The sequence below is a fragment of the Gymnoscopelus microlampas genome (genome assembly GCF_963454915.1).
Source record: "Gymnoscopelus microlampas genome assembly, chromosome: 14".
NCBI classification, from domain to species: Eukaryota; Metazoa; Chordata; class Actinopteri; order Myctophiformes; family Myctophidae; genus Gymnoscopelus; species Gymnoscopelus microlampas.
The window spans coordinates 14590977-14618911 of NC_139951.1; the positions used below are offsets into that span (position 1 = coordinate 14590977).

The 27935-nt window shown below is 42.6% G+C and overlaps 1 protein-coding gene across 1 annotated transcript in view; it reads right to left on the bottom strand.

Annotated features, from left to right (window-relative positions):
• gpam (glycerol-3-phosphate acyltransferase, mitochondrial) overlaps positions 1 to 27935 on the bottom strand; it is a 56086-nt gene that overhangs the window by 10102 nt on the left and 18049 nt on the right. The window contains exons 3-13 of the mRNA XM_084077630.1: positions 27356 to 27475; positions 26024 to 26097; positions 18244 to 18357; positions 15541 to 15690; positions 15054 to 15153; positions 14090 to 14226; positions 11605 to 11704; positions 7334 to 7546; positions 6475 to 6588; positions 5816 to 5901; positions 2406 to 2503 (exon numbers count right to left, since the gene is read on the bottom strand). Of these exons, the coding sequence (XP_083933756.1) occupies positions 2406 to 2503; positions 5816 to 5901; positions 6475 to 6588; positions 7334 to 7546; positions 11605 to 11704; positions 14090 to 14226; positions 15054 to 15153; positions 15541 to 15690; positions 18244 to 18357; positions 26024 to 26097; positions 27356 to 27475 (1306 nt within the window). The remainder of the gene's footprint in view (positions 1 to 2405; positions 2504 to 5815; positions 5902 to 6474; positions 6589 to 7333; positions 7547 to 11604; positions 11705 to 14089; positions 14227 to 15053; positions 15154 to 15540; positions 15691 to 18243; positions 18358 to 26023; positions 26098 to 27355; positions 27476 to 27935) is intronic.

The window sequence follows — 27935 nt, forward strand, 5'->3', positions numbered from 1 at the left end:
AAAAAACAACAACACAAAGCTAGCGGAGGAGAATGCGGTTGAATGAAGCCAGGGAGAACAGGTTTAATGTGGCGTCACTACACAATAAAAGCACCGGCGTTCGTTTTAACTCAGGGAAGTGTGCAAATGGAACCAAATGGACCCGTACGGGTCCATTTGGTTCCATTTGCACACTCCCTGAGTCACAGACCAGTAAGGAGAGAGAAGTGGTTCTGCTCTCACTGAGGATTTTCACGGTGTGCAGGACAAATCCCTGAGCCGTGTCAGGGGGGAAAGGAGTGATGCTGAATGCACCAGGGTGATATTCCAGTTAAATGGCACTATTTTAAAAAGGTAGCGCGGCGGATCGCATTACACAAGTGCTTCCTTTAGATGTGTGGCAGGCAGGCTAGGATATAAGCAGTGGTAGAAGTACTCTGATTTATGTTTTGTTTTTACTCAAGTAACAGTAGCAATACCAAAATATACAAATGCTCTATTACAAGTAAAAGGCCAGTATTCAAAATGTTACTCAATAATAGTATTGGCCTCAAAATATAAATGACCAAAGTAAAAGTACTTCATTTTTTGTCAAACTTTTTCCATCTACAAGATCCCTTTTTTCAAATAAAGTATAAAATAGGGCTTAGTTCGTTAATGTGTGTTTTCTTTTGTATAATCTGCAAAGTAACTACAGTAGTATCTAACGCTGTCAAATAATTGTAGTGGACAATATTTGCCTCAGAGGTGGAGTCTGGACTTGAAGTAGTAGTATCAGATTATCAAAGTAAGTAAGTAAAAAAAATGTAATTGAAATACCCAAATAAAGTATGTGGGAAGAGGAATACAGTTAGCCACTTGAGCGGTTCCCCAGCATCCATATTATGGGGGGGAACATCAGCCAAAAATAGCAGATCTACAAGCTCACAACGTGTCCTAATATGAGCTTATTTTTGGCAAAGACATTTGGTGTTGACAGAAGAAAGTCCAAGTACAGAGACAACCCAGGTCCGTACGTCAAGAGGGTTTAAGTGGTTGAAGGCATGTGCCTACGCAGGAAGACGAATAGTGTTAAAGAACGGCATGTGCACACACAGGAAGAGGAATGCAAGTTAATGAACGGGCTGTGCTCGAAAGCACGGCGGAGCGGAGGCTTTGATTCACTGCTAAAACAAGAGGAGGGTGACCTATGTTTTCTGATCTGGTTACAGGACGTGGGGCGTGTAGGTGTCACAGGGCAGGGCAGAAATGTGAGCCAGAGCCACCTCAAAGCTGAAAACAAGCCTTTTTTTTGTTGCACCTCTTGATGACTTGGGAGTTCCAGCGTACAATCCGGGGCAGTGCAATAAATCGAATGACTCATCCGTTATCCTCTCGTCCGTATGAGCCAAAAAGCTGTCAAGCTGCAGGATTCTGCTCGGCTACGTCAAAACGGTTGGATGCAAGTGCTCGAGTGCACTGGTTCTCATTGTGGGGTTCGGGCGGTGTCGAGCTTTGCATTGGGATGGCGACAAGGACCATTTTTTGCAGTGGTTCTCAACCTGTGGGTCAGTACCCCCAGGGGGGTCCCCACATGATTTGGAGGGGGTCCCCAGATAACAGTGAAGTGACAATTTAAGGACTTTTAAGACCATTTAAATACCTAAAAAAGGAAAAGAAAAGAAAAAGACCATTACTGCAAAAGTAATCAACAAACTATGTAATAAAAGCTGGACAAACATTGGCCAAATTGTCAAATAATATAAGAAAGAGGCGTTGCAAGGCGTTGTGAGCTTGTACACCAGCTATTTTCACAATATTTATCTGTGGAACCGAGTCAAACTAAATGTAATGCCTCAACTCCTACATTCCAAGTGCTTGTCAGGGTGGGGGGTCCCCAGTTCAAATATGATTATTTTGGGGGGTCATGGCCTGAAAAGGTTGAGAACCACTGCATCAGAGGACTATTATTACTGGCATTTTGTGAGCCGATTGCTAAATGTTTGGCCAGGTTTTGGAATGCTTTTACAGCCAAATCCAGGGTATTGATTTAACTCTAAAGTGAAATAAAAAAAATAATAAAATAAAAATGACAGTGTAATTTCAGAACTCCATTTTAGTATGTGAATCTCTACTCTGAAACAAGTGACAAAACTTTATCTATAAAGGAACCTTGATTGAAAAGGAAATGGAAACACACTTTAATCTTTAACAAACAGACATACAGTAAACAGGAAAATCATGGGTGTTCATTTAACCTTACGGTCTGTAACTCTGAGAGTGCACAAATGGAGCAATTTTGGTTCCATTTTGTACGGTCTCAGAGTTAAAGTGAAACACTCAGGACTTCACTTGTATGCTGCTTGGCCAGACTGTGCCATGGTCAGTGGTGATGAATAAAACAGCATGGTGAAAGCTCTGGCTATGAGAGCTGACAGGTTCCTTACTGAAGAGCACGTGTTTGGCCAGGTTGGCGATGACTTGGCGTCTGCACGGTTCATCGGCCTGTTCCTCCTCCTGGCCCTCAAACTGCACAGCGTCAGGCCTGAAAAGGACACACAAAACCTCTGACAAATGGCATTGACTATTATAAAGAGGAACTAAGAAGGGTAGAAGGACATTTTTTTTCCCCCCTTGGACAATGAAGTTGTATTTTATTAGACGTTGAACTTGTTGAATTTAAGTCTTACATAAGATGCACATTTTTAAGACACTGCCTGGGGGGGGGGGGGGGGGGGGATTCACAGTTGGTTCCACCTCCACCACTTTTTAAAAAGTGCTTACGTAAGAACATACAAACAAAATGTTCTCTCTCCCCCTCCGTCTCCCACTCTCTCTCTGGCTGCTTCTTTCTCTCTCTCTCTGTGAATATTTTCAAAAGTACACAGTAAGTAAGCCTTGCAGAGCCCTGAGGCCCATAGGGGCAGAAGCCTATCTCCTGTTTCTGTAGCGTGAGGCAGCCTGATGTACAAGTGCACCCGCTGGACATGACGCTAGTATGTCGCAGGGACTTGTCCCCAATCCAACCCGTGATGCTGAGTGCCAAGCAGGGAGGCATCGGGTCCCATTTTTAAAGTCTTCGGTATGACCCGGACGGTACACAGTGCAACTATTTAAAAAAGTGTTTCCATTGTGGTCTCTCTCTCTGTGTCTGTGTCTTTCCTGGCCACTGTCGCCAAATGCTTGCTCAGGGGGGAAATGTTGGGTCACTGACATTTTTGTTGTGATTTAGCTCTTTATAAAAATGTCATTTAATTGAAAACGGTACTTTTATCATGTTTAAAATGACAAATACCACACTGCATTGAAGTAGACATACACGTTTGTGAGAATAGTACAACTCCACGTATTTATTATTGTGAAACTTGCCAAAGCGTTAAGTTGCAGGAGTGCAAGAGCAAATACAATCAAAGCATGATTTAATCGTTCAATTAACGATCATGCTGATCTGAGCAGAATGGTAGCCATTATGTAGGATTTGCTTTCATTAAATCGTAGTTTTAGCTTCATAAATCCTCACTTGCTACAATAATGTTAATTAAATCATCAATCAAAGCATGAAACCTTTATGCAAATCGACATGAACATCCAGTAAAAGTGTCATGTCTCCCACCGGGATGCATTAATTTCTAATTAACGGATTGTACAATATGCTTTTATCAAATGTAATGGTGTTTTATCTTGTAATGCTGTTGCTGTGTCTATGCCTGCAGGTGCCAAACAACTTTATCTTCTCTTAAATACAGGATATCCAGGACTTCCAGCATATTTAACCGAAAATAAACATTTTGTATGATTACGTCAATTAAAGATAAAGAATATTATTGTTGTATTGGTTGAGTCTGTCTGTATTGAAGGAGGCCTATATCCTTCATTACTGTTAACAGGAGTGAAGGTTTCAGGCCTATTGTCCAGTTGTCCAATATTATCGTTCCTTCCTTTCAACCGCTAACCACAACATACTGTAGCAAGTTGAAAGCAGTGGTATTTGGCACAGTTAAAATCCTCAGTATTAATTTAACTTCGAAGAGTGTACAACCAATTGGTATATTGATACGTACCTTTGGTGTACTGAAAACAATATTTAAATGAGATAAATTTGCTTAAGTATCCGTTTGGATTTAATATGGTTAAAAATCAAGTTAGTTTCACACACCCGTTTGGGTCCATATGGTTCAATTAGTTCACTCTTCTGAGTAAAATGAACTAAGACTTTGACTGTCAATCAATACAATTATTGCAGGTTTGCAGGCTCACACAGGAGGTTCAGAAACGCCCCAATTGTCATAACAAAGACAATACAAATGGTAGCCAACGCCTCCCTGCTTGGCAATCAGCAACATACTAGCGTCATGTCCAGGGGGTTGTACCTGGTTGTACATCAAGCTGCCTCACACTACAGAAACAGGCTCCTGACCTATATAGGCGACATATCGAGGGGGGGAGGGGTCTCGCTCAGTATACATGTGAAATCAACATCGTCACAACATGCTTGCTTCATATAAGACTTGGTGGTAACCAACGCAGGGCGGAACCATTTATAAAATGGATTACAATGTTAGCAATGCAACAAAATGGTGTCGGCAGTGCTAGCATGTTTCACTATGTCTCAATGCAGTGATTTATTGTGCCTGGGCCACGTTATTGTGAAAACGTTCCCAACAGTAATCCATATGGCTCTGTCATGCTGCTTAAATATAGCATCAATATAATGTCTGCCCAAGGGGACAGGCTGCTGCAACGGCACAACGATCCTAGTCAACTTCACTTAATAAAACAATTCTGTTGGTAATGCTCCAATAAGCTTAGTCGACATGAATGCCCGTTTTTGAACTCAAGACTTCAGCCTTTTCTGTGGTGGTGTTGTTTGTTGTTGTAGTACAACATAAAAAAAAACCTGAGTCGACTGAACAACGTGCGACAGTTGAATCAGCTGTGCTGGTGTGGGGCCGCCTCCTGGGGGCCGCGTCGTGGGGCCCCAGAAAACTGGGGACAGAGCACCGCACCCCACTGTGTGCTCTGGACGCTCAAGGGCACAGTGTTGACGTGCAAACTGCAGCGTCCCGTAGGGCCGGGGAACATAGTAACCTCCAATAGGCTCTATGCACAGCAGCCATAATATCACTTCCTTCACAGGTGTTACTAATGATACTAATGAAGGCTCTGCTCCATTTAGTGTAACACTGTAGTTCTCAGACTTTTTAATTTCCACGACCCCCATAACTCTGAGAGTGTACAAATGGAACCATTGCGGGTCCATTTGGTTCCATTTGTACACTCTCAGAGTTACAATCCGCAAGGGGCCAGTGAGCCAATATGCACTATCAGCAGCACCCTGACTCTGTTTGACCAGAATCTTCACAATATGGCTGCTGTGTATAGAGCCTATAGGAGAGAGAAACTGACACCTCTTCAAATTATCGGTGCCCTTGATAAAGATGTTGAAAAAACAGACCGTAGAATTACGTTGCATTGAGTACAGTATCGGTAAAGGTCACTATTTTTCAAAAAGAAAACCCAAGATTATTATTTGACTCAGCTAGAAGTACTATAAGTAAGTATATAAAGTAGAATAAGCAATTCAGAAAAAAACATATCTCTATGCTGCTTCAGGACCTCGAACTAAGTTAGATAGTTTAATTGTCTCATTGAGGATATTGTTGATTGTTAAATTATCTAAACTAATGTATACGCCTGATATATTTTTGTCTGCTCTACCTCTCTCTGACCCTGTTCTAACATGCCTTTGCGAGATGATTTTCTATGAATCAGATGTAACAGACAGATGTAATGTTGCACGTGTGTGTGTGTGTGTGTGTGTGTGCGCGTGTGCGTGTGTGTGTGTGTGTGAACATACTCTGCAGAGATGATGGTCGGGACCAGGGACTGCTCCAGGGACAGAGTTGGTGGTATGTTACGACTTCTCTGGGACTCCAAGTACTCCTGCAGACAAACATACAGAATGAAACCCAGGAGAGGTTAGAGGAAGAGTCGACAACCAAACCAAGATAAATAAGAATAACCCATTAAGACAAGCCGATTCTACAAATGTCTCACAACAGTATTCTGAAAATCTTATGTTTCTATGTTCAGTGGTGCTCAAACTTTTTCATGTCAAGGACCCCCAAAATTATATGTATTTGGCCGCGGACCCCCATCTCAAAATGTTGTGTTCCAGGGACCCCCCAGAAGAAAAGCTTTTATTAAAAAATATTTGCTTTAAAACAATATATATTCAAAGATTTGCACACATTTTCACGATTTTCAAAAAATAGCAGATCTACAAGCTCGTAGCGCGGCACTCGGTGCAGCGCTACGAGCTTGTATATCTGCTATTTTTGAATAGCCAAAGTGTAAAATAATGCTTTTTTAGCTCAAATCAAAAAGTGACACAGATGCGTTCCAGGTCTTAAAGGGTTAAATGCTGATATCTGCACTGGCTCTCTGAATGAGTGAATGTGCATTACGTGGGTGTGTATTGCGTAGTGTAAGTGTGTGTGTGCTTATATTCATCACCTTTAGGGAGAAGGGCTGTGTGAAGTCGACGCGGACGCAGCCGTAGTTCTTCCTCAGCATGCGGAACACGCCGCATGCCACGCCCCACAGACTCTCGTTCTTCTTGGGTTTCCCCTGGTGGGACATCAACATCGTTAATATTAATGCACTGCACCTGTAGTAATCTAGGGTTTTTGTACAGGACTCTTTAAAAGCTAGTTTAGGCCATTACGGTGCTGTAATTATCAAATTAACAGTACATGTTATACCAACAAACTGAATTCAAAGTCAATGCAAGAGGTGTTCCGGGAGATTAAGAAAGGTAATAGTCAAGTTAATAATGTAGCTTGAGGAACCGAAATAGAACATGGCGCCACTTCTCCATTGAACTCTTCTGTCGACCTATTACTCTGAATGGTGTCCTCAAGCTCAATACAATAAAGCAGAGAACAATGAACAAAAATGTTCATTGTTCTCAAAAAAACAAAAAACAATGTATCAAAAAACAATGTATCAAGTTATAAAAACAAACAAATGATGTTTTATTGGATCCGAGCACTCGATACATTATTTTTTGTATTGTTTCTGTCAATTATTTTCTTTGAAAAAAAAAGTTTTTTGAAAAAGAAAATGATATATTTTTTTATAATAATATTCGAATATATTGGAATATCTGCCAATTTTTAAGACCAATATTCGAATATAATTTCTGAGGAAAGTTCACAGCTCTAACACACACACACACACACACACACACACACACACACACACACACACACACACACACACACACACACACACACACACACACACACACACACACAGTCACACACACACACACACACACACACACACACACACACACACCACCCCAGCTCACCAGCTGCTCGCTGTTGTAGTTGCCCTCCAGGATGCGGTCGTAGGAGATGCCGACCGGCACCACCAGCACGTCCGGGATGGACCCGGTGCTCAGCGTGTCCACCACGATGGACAGCATGCCCGCCCGCGCCGGAGACGGCTTCCCGCTGCGCGAGCGCGTGCCCTCCAGGAACACCTCCAAGAACTGCTGCTGACGCAACAGCTCCTCCGTGTACTGGAGTGGGACAGACAAGAGACACACGCATTGAGTAACAGACAGAGACACACGCATTGAGTAACAGACAGAGACACACGCATTGAGTAACAGACAGAGACACACGCATTCAGTAACAGACAGAGACACACGCATTCAGTAACACAAACAGAGACACACGCATTCAGTAACACAAACAGAGACACAGGCACATACTGTATGCACTAGGCCTGTCCCCGACTAAGGATTTGTATAGTCGAATCTGATTGGCGACTAATTGCCAATAGTCGACTGGCAGTCGACTAATGCAACACCCCAAAAAAAAAAAAGAAATGCATAATTCGACTGAGATTGGCATTCGACTGCCAATCTCTCAGTCAAATCATGCAAATAAATATGTTATGCAATACAGGAACATTCCATTTGGGCTGTCGGGGTGCTTAGTGTCTGATTTAACATATACTTGCTTGGTTTCTCCCAATAAATCATGATGTATATCCTATTTTTGGCTAACTATTAGTCAATTAATATAACAAACTAGGCCAATATCTCAGTCGAATAATAAAAAATAAAATAAAACCTTTTTTTCATTATTTTTTTATAATTTGACTAAGAGATTGCCAGTCGACTCAGACACCCCCCGACTAATTAGTCGACTATTCGACTACCGTAATTGAGCTCAGGCCTAATATGCACACAGTAACGGGTACATACAGTAACACATTCAGAAACAGGCACATACAGTCACACAGACAAGAGAGGAAATGTACTTGACAATTTACAACTCAGGCATTTTACCATCTATCAAAGTGCAAGGTGAGAGTAATTTACCACTTAAGCCCTATTTTACACCTTGTCGTGCGACGGTGTCGCGTAGGAAAATAGCAAATCTACAAGCTCACAATGTGTTCGCATCGTGACGCATTGTGAGCTTGTAGATTGGCTATTTTCACTATTTTTGAAAAGGTTTGGAATTTGTTTTTGCCTGTGTTGAAAGTGGTTAACCATGTCAACCAACAACAGGATAATTGTGTGTTAAACAAACAAACAAAAAAAAGCACAGTAAGTGCTACAAAGTAAGTAGGATAACATTTGTGAGCTTGTAGATCTGCTATTTTCAAATAGCTGATGCATATGTTAAAGTGCTCATGTGGCCCATATAGTCGCTTCTTTTGGGCTGGTTTTCCTAGACCTGGTTGCTTGTTTCTGACACAGAATCTGGCAACACTGGTACCATGTTGCCGATGATGGAATGATCATAACTGATTCCCACACTATCGATATGCAACTGGGACAGCGCTGAGTCAGCACACCTGCTTTTTCCCCCCAAAAATCCTTGTTTTCAATGTTTTCCATGTCCTTAATCAGATCCGCGTTCTGCTTGTCAGTCATGTAACAGCACGACTAGCATATAAATAAGCGAGCAGGAAAAGCAGATAGCAAAGGCAAGTCAATGCGTCAACTGAGGATAACAGCTGTGTCAGCTACACTACTACGCACGCACGCAGTCTGACTGCGACTTGAAGGTCAGAGTTCGGTCACCCACAGTGTTGGGGACACAGTTTCACCTTACACATGCACACTCCCCCCCGCCCCCCCCCCCACCACACACACACACACACACACAAACAGCGAGGGCCCTGCTGTGTCACGCTCGTTCCTTGGGTACAGTATGTATACACAGCTGCATGGAGGCGGCTTTGGAGAGCTAGATACTTTGGCATGAAACAGAGATGGGATTTACAGTGAGCTGGGGAAGTAAGATGATATAACAATAGTGTTTTCTTCTCGCTCTCCAAGCAAGGTTGCCAGATCTGCTTATTATAATTTCCCCCGCAGGATTTTATTTGAAAATAGCCGATCTACAAGCTCACAACGCGTCGCATCGCGACGCGTTGTGAGCGTGTAGATCTGCTATTTTCAAATAGCTGATGTATTATGTTAAAGTGCTCGTGTGGTCCATAGTCGCTTCTTTTGGGCTGGTTTTCCTAGACCTGGTTGCTTGTTTCTCTCACAGAATCTGGCAACACTGACTCCAAGGGCAACTGACGTTTCAGTGCATAGTTTAAAATGTTCACACCGGTGCCTGTGACATATGCTAAAAACGAGTTTTAGCATATATCCATGAAAATAGTCCGACTTGGTTGCAGTGTGTTGTTTGTCTTTTTAGCCATTAAAAAGTATTAGACTTCTGTATTTAATTATTTATTTTTATATATTGTTTATATTAGTTATATAATTTATAAATGGTTATTGAAAATAATAGATTGTGTCCACATAACCGCAAAAAAATAAAAATGAGTACAGCTAAGTTAAAGTAACTTAAATAAGAATTGGCTCATAATTCTAGGCATGTAGGATGTACAGTTACAGTATGGTAGAAAGTTGGAGGTAAAACTGTGGTAAACAGTTTTGGAACGATTATAACATCATGCAGTTGTTCTCGTGAGATAAGCAGAGTGACCGTTTCCAATGCCTGCATGGGTCTCAAGTACATTCTCTTATCTACAAGCTACCAGTACCAACACACAGCCCATCCATTTTACTGTGCTTGAACGTTTCCCACTGTGAAGTATTGTATCAAATAAGTAGCTTATAATGGCGAGGCATCAATTAATTCAATTAATTCCGCTCAGTCAGAGAAGCTTGTTGGACCACATTATGCAAATAGCTGAGCACAGAGTACACATTCAGGGTCTAAGTCATTTGTCATTTGTCAAGACCTTTGTTCTGTCTTCACAAAAAGCACTGGCGACAAGGGCTTTTTATGTGATGACTGGAGGTGAATTATGAAGGTTCCAGCAAGTTCCCGGTTCATGTCCTGAACATGAACCATGTTCTGACATTAAGTCAAAGTGTACTTGAGCAAGACACAAAACAGCCAGCTGTGTTGCCTCTGTACAGCGATGCGTACCAGGTCTTAATGGGTTAAAAACTAATTCCAATGATTTTTTCCCCTGTCAATTAAAAAAAAAGGCTTTTGGCAGCCGTGTAAATTGAAACTAGAGTGCCCCAGCCATAGACTAATGCCATTACATAACAAAGCCTTTTGAAGCACAGCGGTGCTAAGTGAGCGAGGTCAGCTAGCTACACTCATATCCATCCTGTCACCCGGGCAGACCACAAGGGACAGAGATTAGGGCCAAAGCCTGGGGGGCTTCAACCCAAGAGGCTGTTACACTTGTTGAGACACTGTCAACTGACGGACAGATGAATACACACAAAAGCAAATATACAATATAGGAAACATATGTTGCACGTTCACAGAGCAACCCTCACATGCACAAGCAAACACACGCACGCACGCGCGCACACTTTCATGATTTATTTATGTCCACATAAGAGGGTACAAGTACAGAGTCACCAATAATACACGGTGCTATAAAAAGTACAGTCAGCAAATACACAGACATCCTCGGGGGTATGAGTAACAACGTCATCGACGTATTTGGCGGCAACCAATAATAGAAGAGACAGCACAGAACTTTTGGCCAGACGTTTGGCTGCTTTTTTTAGGCATCCCGAGTTGTTGAACACGTCATTGAAGCCAATGAACGCGTCCGAAACTGCCAAAACAAAAGCAAGCAGACTGCACCTATATAACCTAGCTCTGCGATGGTATCGAGGAGCGGCTGCTATTTCATTACTTTGGTTATAAAAGCAAGAGTCAAAGGTGCAGGCCACTTCAAGGACAGAAACTGACTTGCAGCTTTCATTGACAACAACAACATCTGGTGTATTAGCAGAGAGATGTGCAAAGACTTCAGGATTATCACTACAGGGATAAAACATTCAAGGTTTGACACAGGAATGTTTGTTCTCACTGACAATGGAAAATGTTTGGATAGGTCCTTTGAGGTCAAATATTTGTATCATGACGTGCTATGCACTGTAAAGCCTTTAATAGGCGTAGCAGCCATTCAAAAAGTGTGACATGTGTTTCTAAAACCAGCCCTGTGGTGTGATGCAAACAATGAGGCACATGGGTAGAAAGGTTACCTTAGTACAGCAGTCCGTGAACCTGGTACTCTACGTGCAGCCTTAATCACTCTAGTGTTTTAGTGACTTGCAGGACTTACCGCGTGCAAAAGCGATCTGTACAAAACGTCTTTCTTGCCGTCTCCCATCTCGTCTAGTTTTCGGCGGATGAAAAAACCTCCCAGTTTGCGGATCAACGTGCTGCAAAACAGGAGATATAGCAGATTATAACATCTATGTATCAGATTAAGACGCACGTCCTAATCCTAACGTTTTAACCACATGAACCCCACATGAACTCTGGGGCTAACATTCAACGAAAATAGCAGATCGACAGGCTCACAATGTGTCGCAACTCAAGGTGTTGTGAGCTTGTAGATCAGTTATTTTCATGTATTATTACAATTCACTTAAGTAAAGCAAAGCAAAGCAAAGCAAAGCAAAGCAAAGCAAAGCAAAGTTTGTTGTTTACCCAGGGTCGGACTAAGTACGAAACTTGTTTCCAGCCGGACCCTGCATGGAAGCCTTGCTCAAGGGCTATTCAGCGGTGATTCATGATTGTTGTGATGAATTGGGGACTCGAACTAGGGACCTTCCGGTATCAAGGCCGCCCCTCTAACCACTAGGCCACCGCTGCCACAAAGCAGTCAGTATGATTAGGAGGTTTCAATGAGTTTTATTTTGTTTTATCCTTTTGACAGATATTACATAATGCATTTTTGCCAATCAATCAGTCGATGTGGGTGGGGCACAACAGTGGATGAGTGCATAATGCGGCGCTGGCCACACAGCTGCGATGCTCCTGGATCAATTCTGGCTGGAGAGACCTGTGATGCATGTCTATGCCTTCAGTTTCCTCTCTCTCTACACTGTTCTGTCTAGAATTTTAAAGAAAAACGGCCTAAATAAAGTTCCGGATTTGTCTTGGTATTAACTGCCATGGGTCATTAGTGGATTTGCTGTGGCATGCAAAATTCCAAAATCACACTGAAGGAGATTAACATAGCTATTTGGACAATAATGCGTTGCATTTCCTGTAGAACACCGGTTCTAAACATGGAGTGCGGGGACGCCTAGGCGTCCTTGAGGGAGTTTCATTTTGTCCCCAGCTAAATAACTGATTGTTAGGAACCACATGAACACTTACGGGTCTGTAAATTTGAGTGTAAATCTCAAAAGTGCTCCTCGGAGCACAGGTCTGCACCAGGTCAGATATGTTATGGTGGGCCAGCAATGTTCGGAATTCGCCAATCAGGATGGAATATGAAAAATTGGACGGATCCGTCTTGATCAACTTGACTATAGAGTTAATGTGTACCAATTTGCATGATGTTTGGACAAAATTTGTAGGAGTAATATACTATTTTTTCCCACAGAAAATCGGCTTCCTGGTGGCGCTATAATAGGTCAATGTTGGTGTAGTGTGAATGTGTGTGCAAAGTTTCACCGCAATCAGACGCTGCATTCATTTGCGGCATTTTGTTAAAAACAGGCTACTCCTGCAAACTTTAGATGTCAATCTTAGCCAATCAGGATGGAATATGAAAAATCTAACAGATCCGTCTTGATCACATGACTATGAAACATAAGTCAGCCTCCTGGCGGCGCTATAAAAGGCAGATGTGAAAAATACAGGGCAAAGGTTTTTCCTTGGCCTCTAGGGAGTACGCATACAAAGTTTTACACAGATCCGTGCAGTTATAGGTAAAAACAGAAATCGTCTGTTATAGCGCCAACATGCCTTCGGCCTGGCGGAGACAATTAACACTGAGTAACACTGTGTAGGTTGAGGACACAGAGATAAAAAACATATCAGACTGGGGGGTAGTTGAAATGATAAAAGGTTCACGGCTGTAAAACTCCCAGACAGCACAGCACTATCTCCTATACACCACACAATATCTGTCAGGCATACACTATTTAAAATCCTATTTGAAGCATAGTGCAAGCTGATAGGCTGCGGTCAGATAAGCTGTGTGACAGCTGATGTCACCTTATGGCACACATAACCCTGGGCCACACACCTTGGATCAAGACTGAGCCCATTCTAATCCATTTCCTTTTAACCGAGCTCTATGGCCTATTTCACTACTGGTGGCTGTGAGTAGATTAATCCCCTTCTAAGTGCTGATCTCTAGTCAAGTCAAGTTAATGGTATAGCATTTTATACATGCTTGCTTCACATTAAAGATAACACAAAATGATGTACAAAGATATATACAACGTACAGTAAACCCCCCCAACCCCATCCTCCCACACACACAAAAAGCATTTTTAAAACCAACTTATTCAAATGATGCAGCGTTGATGAAACCCTACCCCACCCCCACAATAACTCACATATAAGTTTGCAACACACACACACACACACACACACACACACACACACACACACACACACACACACACACACACACACACACAACATAAGTTCTATAAAAACACACTTCCCAGTTCACCTCTGAGAAGCTCCACTGCACTGTGACTGAAGCAGCAGGTCGCTCTAGCTGTGAAATCAGTTTCAGGCTGATCAGAAAATCAGGCTCACAACGACCACTCCACTTCGATTAAAAGAAGAAGTCTCACCTGAAGATAGGTATGTTGAGGTTGTTTCCGGCGGCGATGTGTGGGGCTTTGATGTTGTGACAGAAGAGGATGAAGGTGATGAGCAGGTAATCGATGTGAGACTTGTGAACGGGGAGGAAGACCAGGGGTACGTTGTTCTGCACACAAACACACAGTGGAAACAAAACAACACATTCAAATCCTCATGTGTTCATTCAACAGCTTTCAACCTAGCGTCCCTAGATGTTTTCAAAGATTTTCGTAATTTTGTGTTGAGCTTGTAGACTGGCTATTTTTGCTCATTTTGAAATAGGGCTTAATAAGCCCTTACAGGTACACTTAGGTCAGTTAAATTACAATATTATGTTTTCTACTGTACTTTTACGAACTATGAAACAAACCAAAGTGTATGTACTGTACATACCAACCAGTAAGTTTTGATAAGAGTTAACATCCATACCCATCAATTTGTATTGGGTCTCCATACATTAAAGTTTACCAAGGACAAGCGATAACTGTGTACTATTAATGTTGTAGCGGCGATTTGTCTTCAAATCAAACAAACAAAACTCAAAGAGCCACTGAGGCACCAGGTATAGTGATTCTTACACAGGGAAGGGAAATTAGTCTAGTGTCCAAGGCAGGAATTATGCATTCTGCTTCTTACAGGAAAATCAGAAAACATGATGGTATTCTATCGTCTGTCTTTGCCCACCACCTTCAAAATAAAAGTATTTAACTGAAACACAAATTGGCTGAAATAATGATACAGTTGTAATCAAAATAATTCTACAAAACAAAACAAATAAAAACTAAACAGTGAATAGCTCCAACAATTATTGTTATTGTTGTGTTGATGCAGAGTATTCCGGACCTTGCCGCACTCGCATTTCACTGCTTGTACCTACAGTACTTGACACATAAATTCCACTGATTTGTGATTCTCTACGTTAGTGAATGCAGTATATTGTGGTGCGTCGCTCACCTCGGTAGCAGCTTTCTTCACCATCTCCAGCTGTCCCTTGTGGATCTGGATGCTCCAGAAAAATCCATTGAAGAGCTTGAGAAGAACCCAACCTGTCAGTCTGGGAAAGAAGAACGGAAACGTCAGGTCAAAAAGTCAAACGATCTTGGAAATGTATTATTATTATTTCTGAACGGCATTACCTTGCACGTTTTTTTTTTTCTTTTACATTTATTTATCCAGGTAGGTTCACTGAGCACACATGGAAAGGCGGAATCCCCAAATCTTGCACATACGCCGCTATTTTGGGCTCCCTGCACAAATATTGCATTTACCTTGTTGTCGTACTGTATTGTATGATATTGGATTTTCATGTATTACATTGTGGACTTGTGCAATCCAGTACGTTTTAATCGTCGTCATGGATGTGTTTTTGGTGGTTCATGTGCCTGATGGTAGTACGTTCTAGTTGCCATGGTTGTGTGGTTGGTTGGTTGGTTGGTGTTACCTGATGATAGCCGGTGAAACGTTGGCCACCATCTCCTGGAGGAAGCCACGTGCTTTCCTCCTCATCCCTCTGATGGCCTTCTGGTCCTGGGCAGACTGCACGCCTGACCCGTCAGAGTCTATGGCCACCTCCACGATGGCACTCTCCACCCTGACACAGACCGGAGGGAATAAGCACAAGTCTGAGTCCTCTAGAGCGCTGGTTCCCAACCTTTTTATGGATCCGGGCCCACTTGAAAATCTCAAAAGCATTCCCGGCCCACCCATTTGGCCACTTTCGGCTGCCGTGTTAATAAGTGGTCAAATAGGTGGGCCGTGTGCATTTTTCAGTTACTTTACTTTATTTGTTAATTTAGACGGGACACCGCAAATTAATGCACAATACATATCAATGTCATGTAAAATACACCAGATTTAGCAATGATGCTAATTTACATCCGCAGTCCCCACAAAAAAAAACACAAAAACAAGCACACAATAGAGTACATTACATTGCACAGGGAAAACAAAGCATAGATAGGAGAACATAGGTACAAAACAGGTACAAAAGCGTATCTATTTAAGGCAAAGACTTAGCTCATTTACTTGGCTCATATGTTATTTCACTAAGAAAATAGCAGCGTTTTAGAGGGCAATATATATTTGCATAGTAAGGCGAGTCGAGTATAAAGTGCAGTATTACTTTCATGTAGTACGGATAGAATCAATTGATTGTGTTCTGGCTTGGAGCAATGAAAGTAACATAGTATACCATACGTTCCTATGTACCTGTATGACTGCATCACAGTAATAACTTATTTTTCAAGGTTTTAAAGAAAGAATACCATGACATTTATTTTATATTCAATTGTTTTGTTTATATTCAAGTGTTTTGCCAATAATTTGGCAGCCCACTTGCAATATCCTAACGGCCCACCAGTGGGCCCTGACTCGCAGGTTGAGAATCGCTGTTCTAGAGTGCTGCTGTTAATGGACATCTAAAACGCGGGGCTTTCTGGCAGCTGACAGCATAGTACATGAAGCACATACTGTAAATCGCAACATTCCTCGTTCGATTGAGGCTGCTGCAACCTGTGTTACAGGTCTCCCCCCGGCCCTCCTCAGCTTCCTGTTTTTCGACATACCACCCGTCTAAATAAAGCAAAAACCTGCCTGAAAATATATTTATTTTATCCATCCAAATCGGTCAGGTGAGGCATTAAAGAAATGAAATGTTGTGACCTTTCCGGGAGGCAGTGCTGAAGTTCTGGCACTCGTTCAAAGAGTTGAGTAAGGGTCACGCTGGCTTATTCAATTAGCGTTACGTTCAACATTTATCAATCGGGAGAAAAAGGGGCTTGTGAAGGACAAACCGCAGAAACTCGTCCTACAATTTGACAAATTATGAGATTAAGAAAAGCAACAAGCTAGTATTAAAAATGTCAAAGTGATTTTGGGGGGGGTTTTGGATCGCACCCAGGCCTACTAAGCATTACATCTGCAAGGTCTGTAGCAAGGGGACCAGCTTCCGAGTTGTAAATTGAGGCTATATAGGAAGAGACAGTTCATATGAATGGCCTGTAGTCTCTCTGTTTTACCCCCTGGTGTCAGAAGTAATTAAGCTCCATTCAAGCAGATGGGTTTTAGCCGAACTTTACACTTGATTTTATTACCTCAATAAACATTGTCGTAAATATTATATGCTTCCAGTAGCTATAGTTTAAAGTCTTCTTTCAATCACCATGATATGCGGTTTGGTAAATTATGGTCCCATTAATTTTAAAATTGATGATAAAGTAGGGTATGCTGTTGGAGGGGCGTGGCTACCTTGCGATGATTTGATTGACAAGCTACACAGCCAATAGCATTCATTCCCCACCCCCGCTTTGGTCCCAACCAATAGCATTCATTTCCCGAGTGCATAGGATATAGAAAGATGGCGGGATTTGAAATCGTTGAAAAATAGGCTTCATTTACGGTCTGTAGAGGATTGGAATTAGGCACATTCCTGACGAGGATCCTTGTGATCGAAACAGTGGAGCTTTATTTTATTTTATGTACTGTTGTTTGTTCTGCATAGTGTTGATTTCGTCGACTAGAACTATGACAAAAAATGTTCGTCAACTACCTTTTTTCACTGACGAAAACTAAATAAAAACGAAATAGAAACTAAGCTATGATGACTAAAACTGAGACTAAATATATTGACAACAAATAAAAACTAGACTAAAATGTTAGAGAGGGACTAGTGGAGAAGAGATCCAGTAGAACTAAAAGACAAGTTATTTTATGCTTGGTTGCGCTCTGAAAATAGCAGATCTACAATCTCACAACGCGTCGCAGCGCGACGCGTTGTGAGCTTGTAGATCGGCTATTTTCAGCATGCAACCAAGTGTAAAATCAGCCATTACGACGCCATCACGGCACCGCCAAAACACATTATAGTCGACTAAATCAACCGTACATTTAGCCGACTATAATCTTATGATATTTAGTCGACTAAAACTAGACAAAAACTAAAACATTTCAGAAGACTAAAATATGACTAAAACTAAATGGAATTTTATTCAAAAGACTATGACTAAAACTAAATCAAAATTTGCTGTCAAAATCAACACTGGTTCTGCAACTGTGTGTGCGCTATCCTTTTTTTCACGCATTTTTGTCAGGTGTCAGGAGTTTAGAGTTTAGTGACGGTGCGTTCCTACTCCGCCTAACCGTATACCTGCTGTTGTTGAGCACGTTCTCCACCACGTTCCTGGCAAACATGTCCTTGTTGACGTCTCTCTCCAGCACAAACAGCACATAGCTCAGCCTGCGCGCCAGCCAGCCCCTCTGTCTGCAACACACATTAAAGATACTGTAAGACACATACAGTAAACACACACAATTCAATTCAATTCAATGGGCTTTATTGGCATGAGAAAACATACGTTTACATTGCCAAAGCAAAAAGCACAATACAACAATACAGCAATACAATCAAAACAAAAAATGTACATTTGACACACATTGTTACGCATAAACACCCCCGTGAACACATCGACCCATTCAATCTGGGAACGCATACTGTGTCATTTTAGATTTGTATAGCTATAACCATTATTTTATACTTTGGGCTATTCAAAAATAGCAGATCTACAAGCTTATTTCTTTTTTTGAAAAATCGTGAACATTGGTGCAAATCTTTGAATATGTTTTTTAAAGCAAATCTTTGCTTCTGGGGATTCTACAAATGTCTTCTCTTTTTTTTTTAATTATGTTGCTATAATATCAGTGGTTCTCAAACTTTTTTCATGTCAAGGACCACCCAAAATGATTGTGTTCCAGGCACCCCCCCACCCCAGAAGCAAAGATTTTAGTTAAAAATGTATATATATATTCAGCTTTGCACAAATGTTCACGATTTCTTTTCAAAAATAGCAGATATACAAGCTCATAGTGCGGCACTTGTATATCTGCTATTTTTTAATAGCCAAAGAAATCTAAAGTGACACAGATGCGTACCCTATGTGTCGTTTTGTTTTGTTCTTAATCTGTTGGCATCTATGTTGTACATGATCAGCAACCCTGTAAATAACCATTTGTCTATATAAAAAAAAACTTTGGGATATTGTTATGTTTAAAAACGTGTCATATAATCCCAGGAGGGTTGAGCCACACGAGGTGGCATGACACTAAAAATCATTCATTCACAAACGCACGCACCAACACACACATGAGGGAGATTATTCTGCACAAGTGCATCCGTTTGTGTGCCACATGCCTGATATAAATTATTCTGGTGACTGTCAAGCGTTACAATCACACACGCACGCACACACGCACGTGCACACACACACGTCAGGACCATCAACAGAAAAGGGTTTCCTCCTCTACTCCTCCTGACAAAAGAATACTTGATTGTCTCCTGTTGTTCTGTGGTAACCGGGCACCCGTCCAGAAACCGGATAACAGTTCAGAGAGGCATGTCATTTCGAAGGCCTGGAGACATTCACTACCACAACGACCCGACAGCTCAAACATCACGCCTCGACCGCCCCGCGACGCACGCGTCACCGCTTTGTTCTGCCTTCCTGTGAAGCCACATCCGTCTCCGTGAGCTTCATCAACCACCTTTCAACCTGGTGTCTCTGTTTAGGGGACATTATAGGCGGGAATTCAAAGTGCGTAAAAAGGTTCAATGTACAGATTTTGATTGTTATTTTGATATTGTTTAGACTGATCCTAGGTTCTTGGTTTACTCATGATCCTAGTTTACTGAGGCACTACACGCGCTGTGAGCTTGCAGATTGGCTATTTTTGCTACTCACTATATGAAGAATTATATAGGCAGGGGTGCACATAACTTTTTAGGTCTGGTACGCAGAAGAGCACCTGGAGATGTGACTTGGTGCGCATGGTCCCATTCCGTTTTGTCAACGGGGGGGGGGGGGGTTCAGCACGGTGCCCACCGGACAGTTTTGTCAACGGGGGGTGGGGGGGGGGGGGGGGGTTCAGCACGGTGCCCACCGGACAGTTTTGTCAACGGGGGGGGGGGCGAGAAAAAAAGGACGCTCTGCTTCTAAATTCCGCCGATTTTCGCCGTTTTTTTTTCTCACGCTGTTAGGTAAAGCCCCCAAGGTTGGTGCCCTGTGCTGCTGCGCTGATTTTATCCGCCAGATTGGGACGTTCACGGCATATTTTGCACCATTACGGTGCGTTCATCATCGGTGACGAGTGCCTCTAACAGCCGCTGCTGGCTGCGTGCACGCAGCGAGGCAATGCGAGGCGATGCGAGGCGACGCGAGTCATATCTCTACCCCTGTGCCTAATGGCTGTGTATGGGGCCGACGGGTGCTTTAGAGTGATTGTGTGAGTGTGGCTTCAGGAAGTAAATTCCTAGCCTCGATCTCCAGGCTTTTATTTTTTTGTTTTGCTAAAAAATAAAAGCTTGGAAATTCCTGTCCCAGCTGTTGGTGCGCAAAAGCGCCTCGCGTCGCCTGATGTGGTGCGCATTTTTTATTTTGGGTGCGCATGCGCACCTGCGCACCAGTTATGTGCACCCCTGTATATAGGGCTTAAATGGTTAAAAATCCTCATCTTATAGCATATATATCGTCCCATTTTATGAGGAAAAGAAGCTTGTTTTTTTTTATTTCTTGGGAAAACAGGGAAAAGAGGTTAGATTGCTGACTTTAATGTCACAATGTATCATTGTAATCATAATGACCACATTTGCATATATCAAGCTGACATATACAAACATATTGTCAAAGGGAGCTAACAGGCAGACTAACTGGGAGAGTTGGAATTTGGGTGAATTTGGGTGGCATGTATTAACTCACACGTATTATGCATTTCAGATTATTTATTGTACTTTATGATGTGTTTGTACACTGTACAAAGATTGTCTCTATAGAGCATGTCCTTTATATATTTTGTATATCTTTATAGACCTGTGAGCTGCTCCGAGCTATTCTTTTTCAATAGAACCTCCCCCATCATCAAGTAAATGAATAACTTTATACTAGACCATACCCGGTGAAGTGTGCAGGCGAAAGTAGTTGCAATCGTGGGGTTATTGCATGTCCTGTCGCGTGAGCAGTGTGCTTCCCCAACTCGTTTCACTCAACACGCCTGTCTCTCCCCGCACCCGCCCCGCCCCCCGGTACTGAGACCGGGGGTAAAAAGTCAGCGCTGTAGACACACACAGGCGCGACGCGATGCATGCGCAGTTTGATCAAGAGTCCACCCAATGTTTGACACATAAACGCTAATAAGAAGCTGAGATTTGATGAAATTGAAAAACGGGCTTCACAGTTAAGTTCAGATCGTAATGGTCAATGGCTGTGTGCAAAATCAGAGCAATTGCTCCAGCCACTGAGGAGAACCGGGTAGCTTCACTCACCACTACAGACAGAGGTTACAAGAATTATAGTAGGATTACTATAGTATCACAGACAGGGATACTATATTTTTTTATCACTTAAATAACAGGGTCCCCACACATTTTTAGCAATGAATTTCCAAAACTTTTCCAAAACTTTTCCAGAATATTTAGCCCAATTTCCAGGCCTATATAACAATCATTCGGCGCAATAATGTGTCTCTTACTCCTATGTAGAATGCCCAAAGATAGGCAGTGTAGCAAAAATAAAGTTTGAGACATACATTAGGCTGCCGTCACACAGCCCGTTCAGCGAAAAACTACTTATGTTACATATTTCGTGTAATATTATTCATGTTTATGAAAATGTTTTGTTTTAACAAAATCAATAGCCAAAAACAATGCATAGCCAAATATTTTTCCAGGACCCTTGATAAATTCCAGGACCTTTGATGATGTTTGATCAATTTCAAACCTTTTCCAGTACTGGATTTTTTTTTTTTTAATTTCAAAATATTTCGAGGAATTTCATGACCGTGGGGACCCTGAAATAATGTCCCTGTCTTTATCAGTGTGCTGCGTGAATGAATACAGTGACATATAGAAGAAACAAGCTCCACCGTTATTTCTGAAATGTTGTGAAGTCCTGTTGTTTTTATCTGAAACAGAGGGCTGATTAGAGACTGAGCATCGAGCTGCAATGCACGATCACTTGACCTCAAGTAGACTGTAAGTCAGACTCAAACTAGATAGAAAGACGCATTCTCTGGTCTCATAATGAGTATATTTTCCCCAAAGACTCAAGTCTGTTCTTTGCGTTCTTGGTATTGAGGAACAGCCACCTGGCTGGTGTCTTTATTCACCAACTTGAAACAGTGAGCATCGTTAACTCTTGAGGAAATTAACGACGCTCAATTCACATTCATCAGTTGCAAACGGATGCGTTCAGACAGCTCACTGAAAACACGATCACTATTAGCGCATTCATGCACATCACTGCAAGAAGGTGTGGTCAGTACCCGGATGCATGGTAGCCAGTGTCTGCTAACAAACACTATCAATTATTCATCCTTTTAACCCTTCTCATTGCCTCCACATATAGAAATGCACTCTTTAAAAAATTATAAAAAAAAACACTGGATCGTCAACAATTTGTGTTGAAGTTTGCATACGAGTGGATTATTGCGAACACATGTGAGTGAAAAGAAACACTTCACCAATGGGTTGCCTCATCCTCTGCATTACATCATCACTAGAACAAATCACAATTTAAACGTATCCAAAATGTGCGAGAGACTTCTCGCCACAATCTGGACCTACAATAACGATTTAATCGAAGTAGGCTTGTTCTGAAATGTTGTATAGTGGTGGTGTCATCTCCTCGATCAGAGACACCAGTTGTTCTTCGGTTGTTCTTCATTCCAAGATGCCATGATGACTAGACCAACAACAACCAGATCATAGGTTCTCTCTCCCCTTCTCCTACTAGACCAGGGGTAGGCAACCTTAGGCACGGGTGCCAACATGTTGGCACAGTGGAGGGTAATCACTGGCATAAGTGTGAGAGAGAGGATTTGTCTTTTAAAATATATATTTTTTTTTATAATAAATGTAGTCAATTAAATTAAGTCCCCTCACATCTGTATGCAAATTACATCCTGCTCATAATTCTATATTCATTCAAACTCTGAACTCTGACTGGGGAGTGAGTCTGGGAGATAGAGGTGGGCTATTGCTCTGAGTCTAATGATCATTACATCCTGATGTGAAAAAAAATATTCCAAAAGAGGCAGGGAAAAAACAGTGCCATAATTGTGCCATAATTAACACATTGAGTGCCATAAACGGTCCGGACCGTTTTTGGCCCATTTTTCTTTTTATACGTGGGGCCCACGCGGGGCGCTCTAACGAAACTTTGGGATCATCCAAGGAGTCTCTGAGAAGGAGAGGCCGGGTGTGGATCCATGTCAAAAATCCTTCCGGTCGGCCGCTCCAATGTTAACTCCTTGAGTAAAAGCTTAATAGCTCCATTTCTTTTTAACGTGGTGGAAGTGAGCCGCTTTCGATCGGCGATCACTCTGCAATGGAGGATCGCGTTAGAAATATTATTGTTCCAGGCGTTAGCCGGGACCCTCCGCCGTCTCGCACGCACGCTCTGTTTACATGCACTTCCGCGTCGGGGCTTCTACAGCACGAAACGTATCGACGTAAGTGGATGGAAGATATGCAGGCACTGAACGTACCCTATTTTAATAAACCTCTGGCACACAATGTGTTAAATGTAAAAACATCACTTCATGTCAAAAAGGTTGCAGACCTCTGCGCTAGATTGTAGACTGACAGGCTTCAAATTAACTCACAACAGACCATTACCCATTGGCAACACATTTCTATTTTAATGGAGCTTCCGACTTCTTCGTGACGAATTTCATGAGGTCTGACTACAGACCAAAATACACACATGCATGCACGCGCGCGCGCGCACACACGCACACACACACACACACACACACACACACACACACACACACACACACACACACACACACACACACACACACACACACACACACACACACACACACACACACACACACACACACACACACACACACACACACACACACACACACACACACAGCAGTCTACTGCCTCTGTTCTTGGCAGACCATTAACTTGGGTGTATTTTTAGGCTCAATGGTCACCTGATTGTGGGGGCTCAATAGGTGACAGCTTCAGACAGTTTCAGAGACACAGGTTGCCTTAGCTTGACAGGTTACTCTAGGACAGAGTATGGACGGCGGATGACTAACAACACACAACGAAGCTGGCTGGTGATATGATGTAAATGAATGAATAGATGGAAAGATCTTGTTTAATCTCTTTCTATGTTTCTAAGTCCAAAACCGTTACTTTTCAGGATTGAAATTCAAAAACGGCAAAAGTGGCAGATCTACAAGCTCAAAATGCTTCGCGCAGCGTTTCAACCTTGTAGATCTGCTATACTTGTGATGCTTTCGCTGTAGTATGATCAAGTAGGGTATTAACCCATTAAGGCCTGAGGTTCCGATTCTACAAATGCCTTCTAAATCCTAACAGTTTTTTTGCTGTGATGTTGCTATGTCAGTGGTTTTCAATTTTTAGCGGTGCCAACCGCTCTATACGTGGCTTTTGACTTTTGTATGTCCGTCCGGCCGGCGGTTTCAGCACGGGATGAGCACGGCAAAGAAGCAAACAGCTATAACTTCAGTTTGCAGCATGCCACCAAGTCCAAATTTGGTATGTGGACTTAGAACACCAATAGGGACGAGCATGAATTGATGACGTTATCAAAAAGGGGTCCAGGGACCCCCAGCGCCCGTATGAGCACGGGATGAGCACGGGATTTTAAACAGCTATAACTCCAGTTTGCAGCATGCCACCAAATCCACATTTGGTATGTGGACTTAGACCACCAATAGGCACGAGCATGAATTGATGAAGTTATCAAAGAGGGGTCCAGGGACCCCCCGCGCCCGTATGAGCACGGGATGAGCACGGGATTTTAAACAGCTATAACTCCAGTTTGCAGCATGCCACCAAGTCCACATTTGGTATGTGGACTTAGACCACCAATAGGCACGAGCATGAATTGATGAAGTTATCAAAGAGGGGTCCAGGGACCCCCCGCGCCCGTATGAGCACGGGATGAGCACGGGATTTTAAACAGCTATAACTCCAGTTTGCAGCATGCCACCAAGTCCACATTTGGTATGTGGACTTAGACCACCAATAGGGCCCAGCATGAATTGATGAAGTTATCAAAGAGGGGTCCAGGGACCCCCCGCGCCCGTATGAGCACGGGATGAGCACGGGATTTTAAACAGCTATAACTCCAGTTTGCAGCATGCCACCAAGTCCACATTTGGTATGTGGACTTAGACCACCAATAGGGCCCAGCATGAATTGCTGAAGCCCCGCCCCCTCTGTCTTCCCATTGGCTGGCCTTCAAACAGCCATAACTCAAGTTCGCAGCATGCTATGGAGTACAAATTTTGTACATGGACTAAAGCCAGCAATAGGGACTAACTGTCATTACTTAAGCCCCGCCCCCTCTGTCTGCCCATTGGCTGGGCTTTAAACAGCCATCATTCCAGTTTGCAGCATGCTCCCAAGTACAAATTTGGTAAGTGGACTCAGACCACCAATAGGGACGCATTGAAATGAGTTAAGGCCCGCCCCAAAGGCACCGCTTCCTTCACACAGGGTGTGATTTTTTTAATGTCAAGGACCCCAAAATGTATATGTATTTGGCCGCGGACCCCCATCTCAAAATATATTGTTCCAGGGACCCCCAGAAGCAAAGATTTGAGTTACAAATGTTCGCTTTGAAAATATTTATATTCAAAGATTTGCACACATTTTCTCAGTTTTTCAAAAATAGCAGATCTACAAGCTCATAGCGCGGCACTCGGTGCCGCGCTATGAGCTTGTAGATCTGCTATTTTTGAATAGCCCAAAGTGTAAAATAATGCTTTTTAGCTCAAATCAAAAAATGACACAGATGCGTTCCAAGTCTCAATGGGTTAATAGATGTGACTCTCGTTTAGAGGGTGAGGTTGTCGTTAGTGTAAATGAATAGACGTGGGTTGTTTACCTGGTGTGGGTGTCATTGATGTAGATAATATTGCGTAGTCCCAAAGAGGGAATACTGGCGTTGAACAGCTTCTCCTTGGGGACACAGAGACACAACAACAACAAGACAACAGTTCAAGTTACCGTGGTGGAAAAACATCTTTTTACTTGAGTAAAAGTATCAATACGGTAGAAATACTCAGTAAAGTAAAAGTCCGGAATTCATAATGTCCTTGAGTAAAAGGACAAACGTACTAATTGTAGTGGAGTAAAAGCACAATATCTGCCTCTGAGATGTAGTGGAGTACAAGTAAAAGTACTGAAAATTGGAAATACTCCAGTAAAGTAAAAATACCTCAAAATTTGACTTAAGTACAGTACTTGAGTAAATGTACTTAAATGGTAAAATGGTAAATGGTGCATTTATATAGCGCTTCTATCCGAAGCGCTTTACATTGATTGTGCCATTAACCCATTCACACACACATTCATACACCGATGGCGGAGGAAACCATGCAAGGCACCAACCTGCTCATCGGGAGCAATTAGGGGTTCAGCGTCTTGCTCAAGGACACTTCGACACTAACTCTAGGGGAGCGCCCCAGCCCGGGATCGAACTGGGAACCTTGCGGTTTTCCAGCTCACACTACCCGGCCACTCTACCCCTGAGCCACTGCCGCCCCACTTACTTAGTTACTTTACACCACTGACAAGTTAAGTCATCAGCTGAAATGGACTCTTTCTATTAGTGGCTTAGTTAGTACGTGCAACATGCGCACAAAGAGTTATGGGTTTAATTTAGAATTAGTGTCACTTTTACTTTCAATTCCACATCCTAGTTCAGGTTTACTTGAACTTGTAAGTCCCTGTATTTCTCACAGGGCTTTTGTTTTCGCTATATCTTAGTTTTAGTTTCTTCAATATGTTTTAGTTTACATTTTGAGCCATGAGCATAATTTATGTCATTATTCAAACCATTTTTTTCCCCTATTTCAAACCTTGGCCTTTCACACCTTCAAAATACATGAGAAAGAGAGAGAGAGACAGAGAGAGAGAGATAGAGAGACACAGACAGACAGACAGACAGACAGACAGACAGACTCACGCACACACACAAGCACGCAAGCACACGCAAACACACCAAGCAGACTACTGCCTCTGTTTTGGCAGACCATTAACTTGGTGTATTTTTAGGCTCAAGGGTCATCTGATTGTGGGGGTCAATAGGTGACAGCTAGCCAGATACAAAATATAGCCATTTCCACCTCCATCATCAACAGCAAACAAACTGGTTGCGTCTGATGAGCGCAACGCAGTGATTTCCTCGCATGTTAAACGTAGCGTGTGAACATACCTGGCTCTGTGGGGTACAGGTGTGACAGCATCGGCCCACGAAGGGTCTCTTGCGGTTCAGCAGGCCCTCCTTCCATGTGCTGCTCACACAACGCAGCACTGAGGGACTAGAGCTGCGCTCCTGTGCACACACACGCATGGAGAAGAATACTGTCAGTGAAGGCAGTGGTGGTGGACTAGTGACGTGTCGGTCATGATCGATTCGTTCAAAATAATTAGTTCTTTGCCGCGAACGTGAACGAGCTCGTTCACCTTCTGAAACTGTTACGTTCAGCATGCCCCCATCCCCTACCCCCCGTACACAGGACGGGAGGTACGCGCGACGTAAAAAGACGGTGTTTTACACTAGAAAATATCGCTACTGAACGAGAACGTGAACGTGAACGAATCATTTGAACGAATCATTGCCGCGAACGTGAACGAAATCGTTCGTTCACTGAAATGAACGTTTTTTTCCCACCACTATGGTGGACAGCAACTGAGTACATTTACTTGAGTACTGTACTTAAGTATGTACATTTTTTGGAGTGTTTGTTTTTTGTTATTATTGTACTTTTGACATTTCTAGGAATGGACTCTTG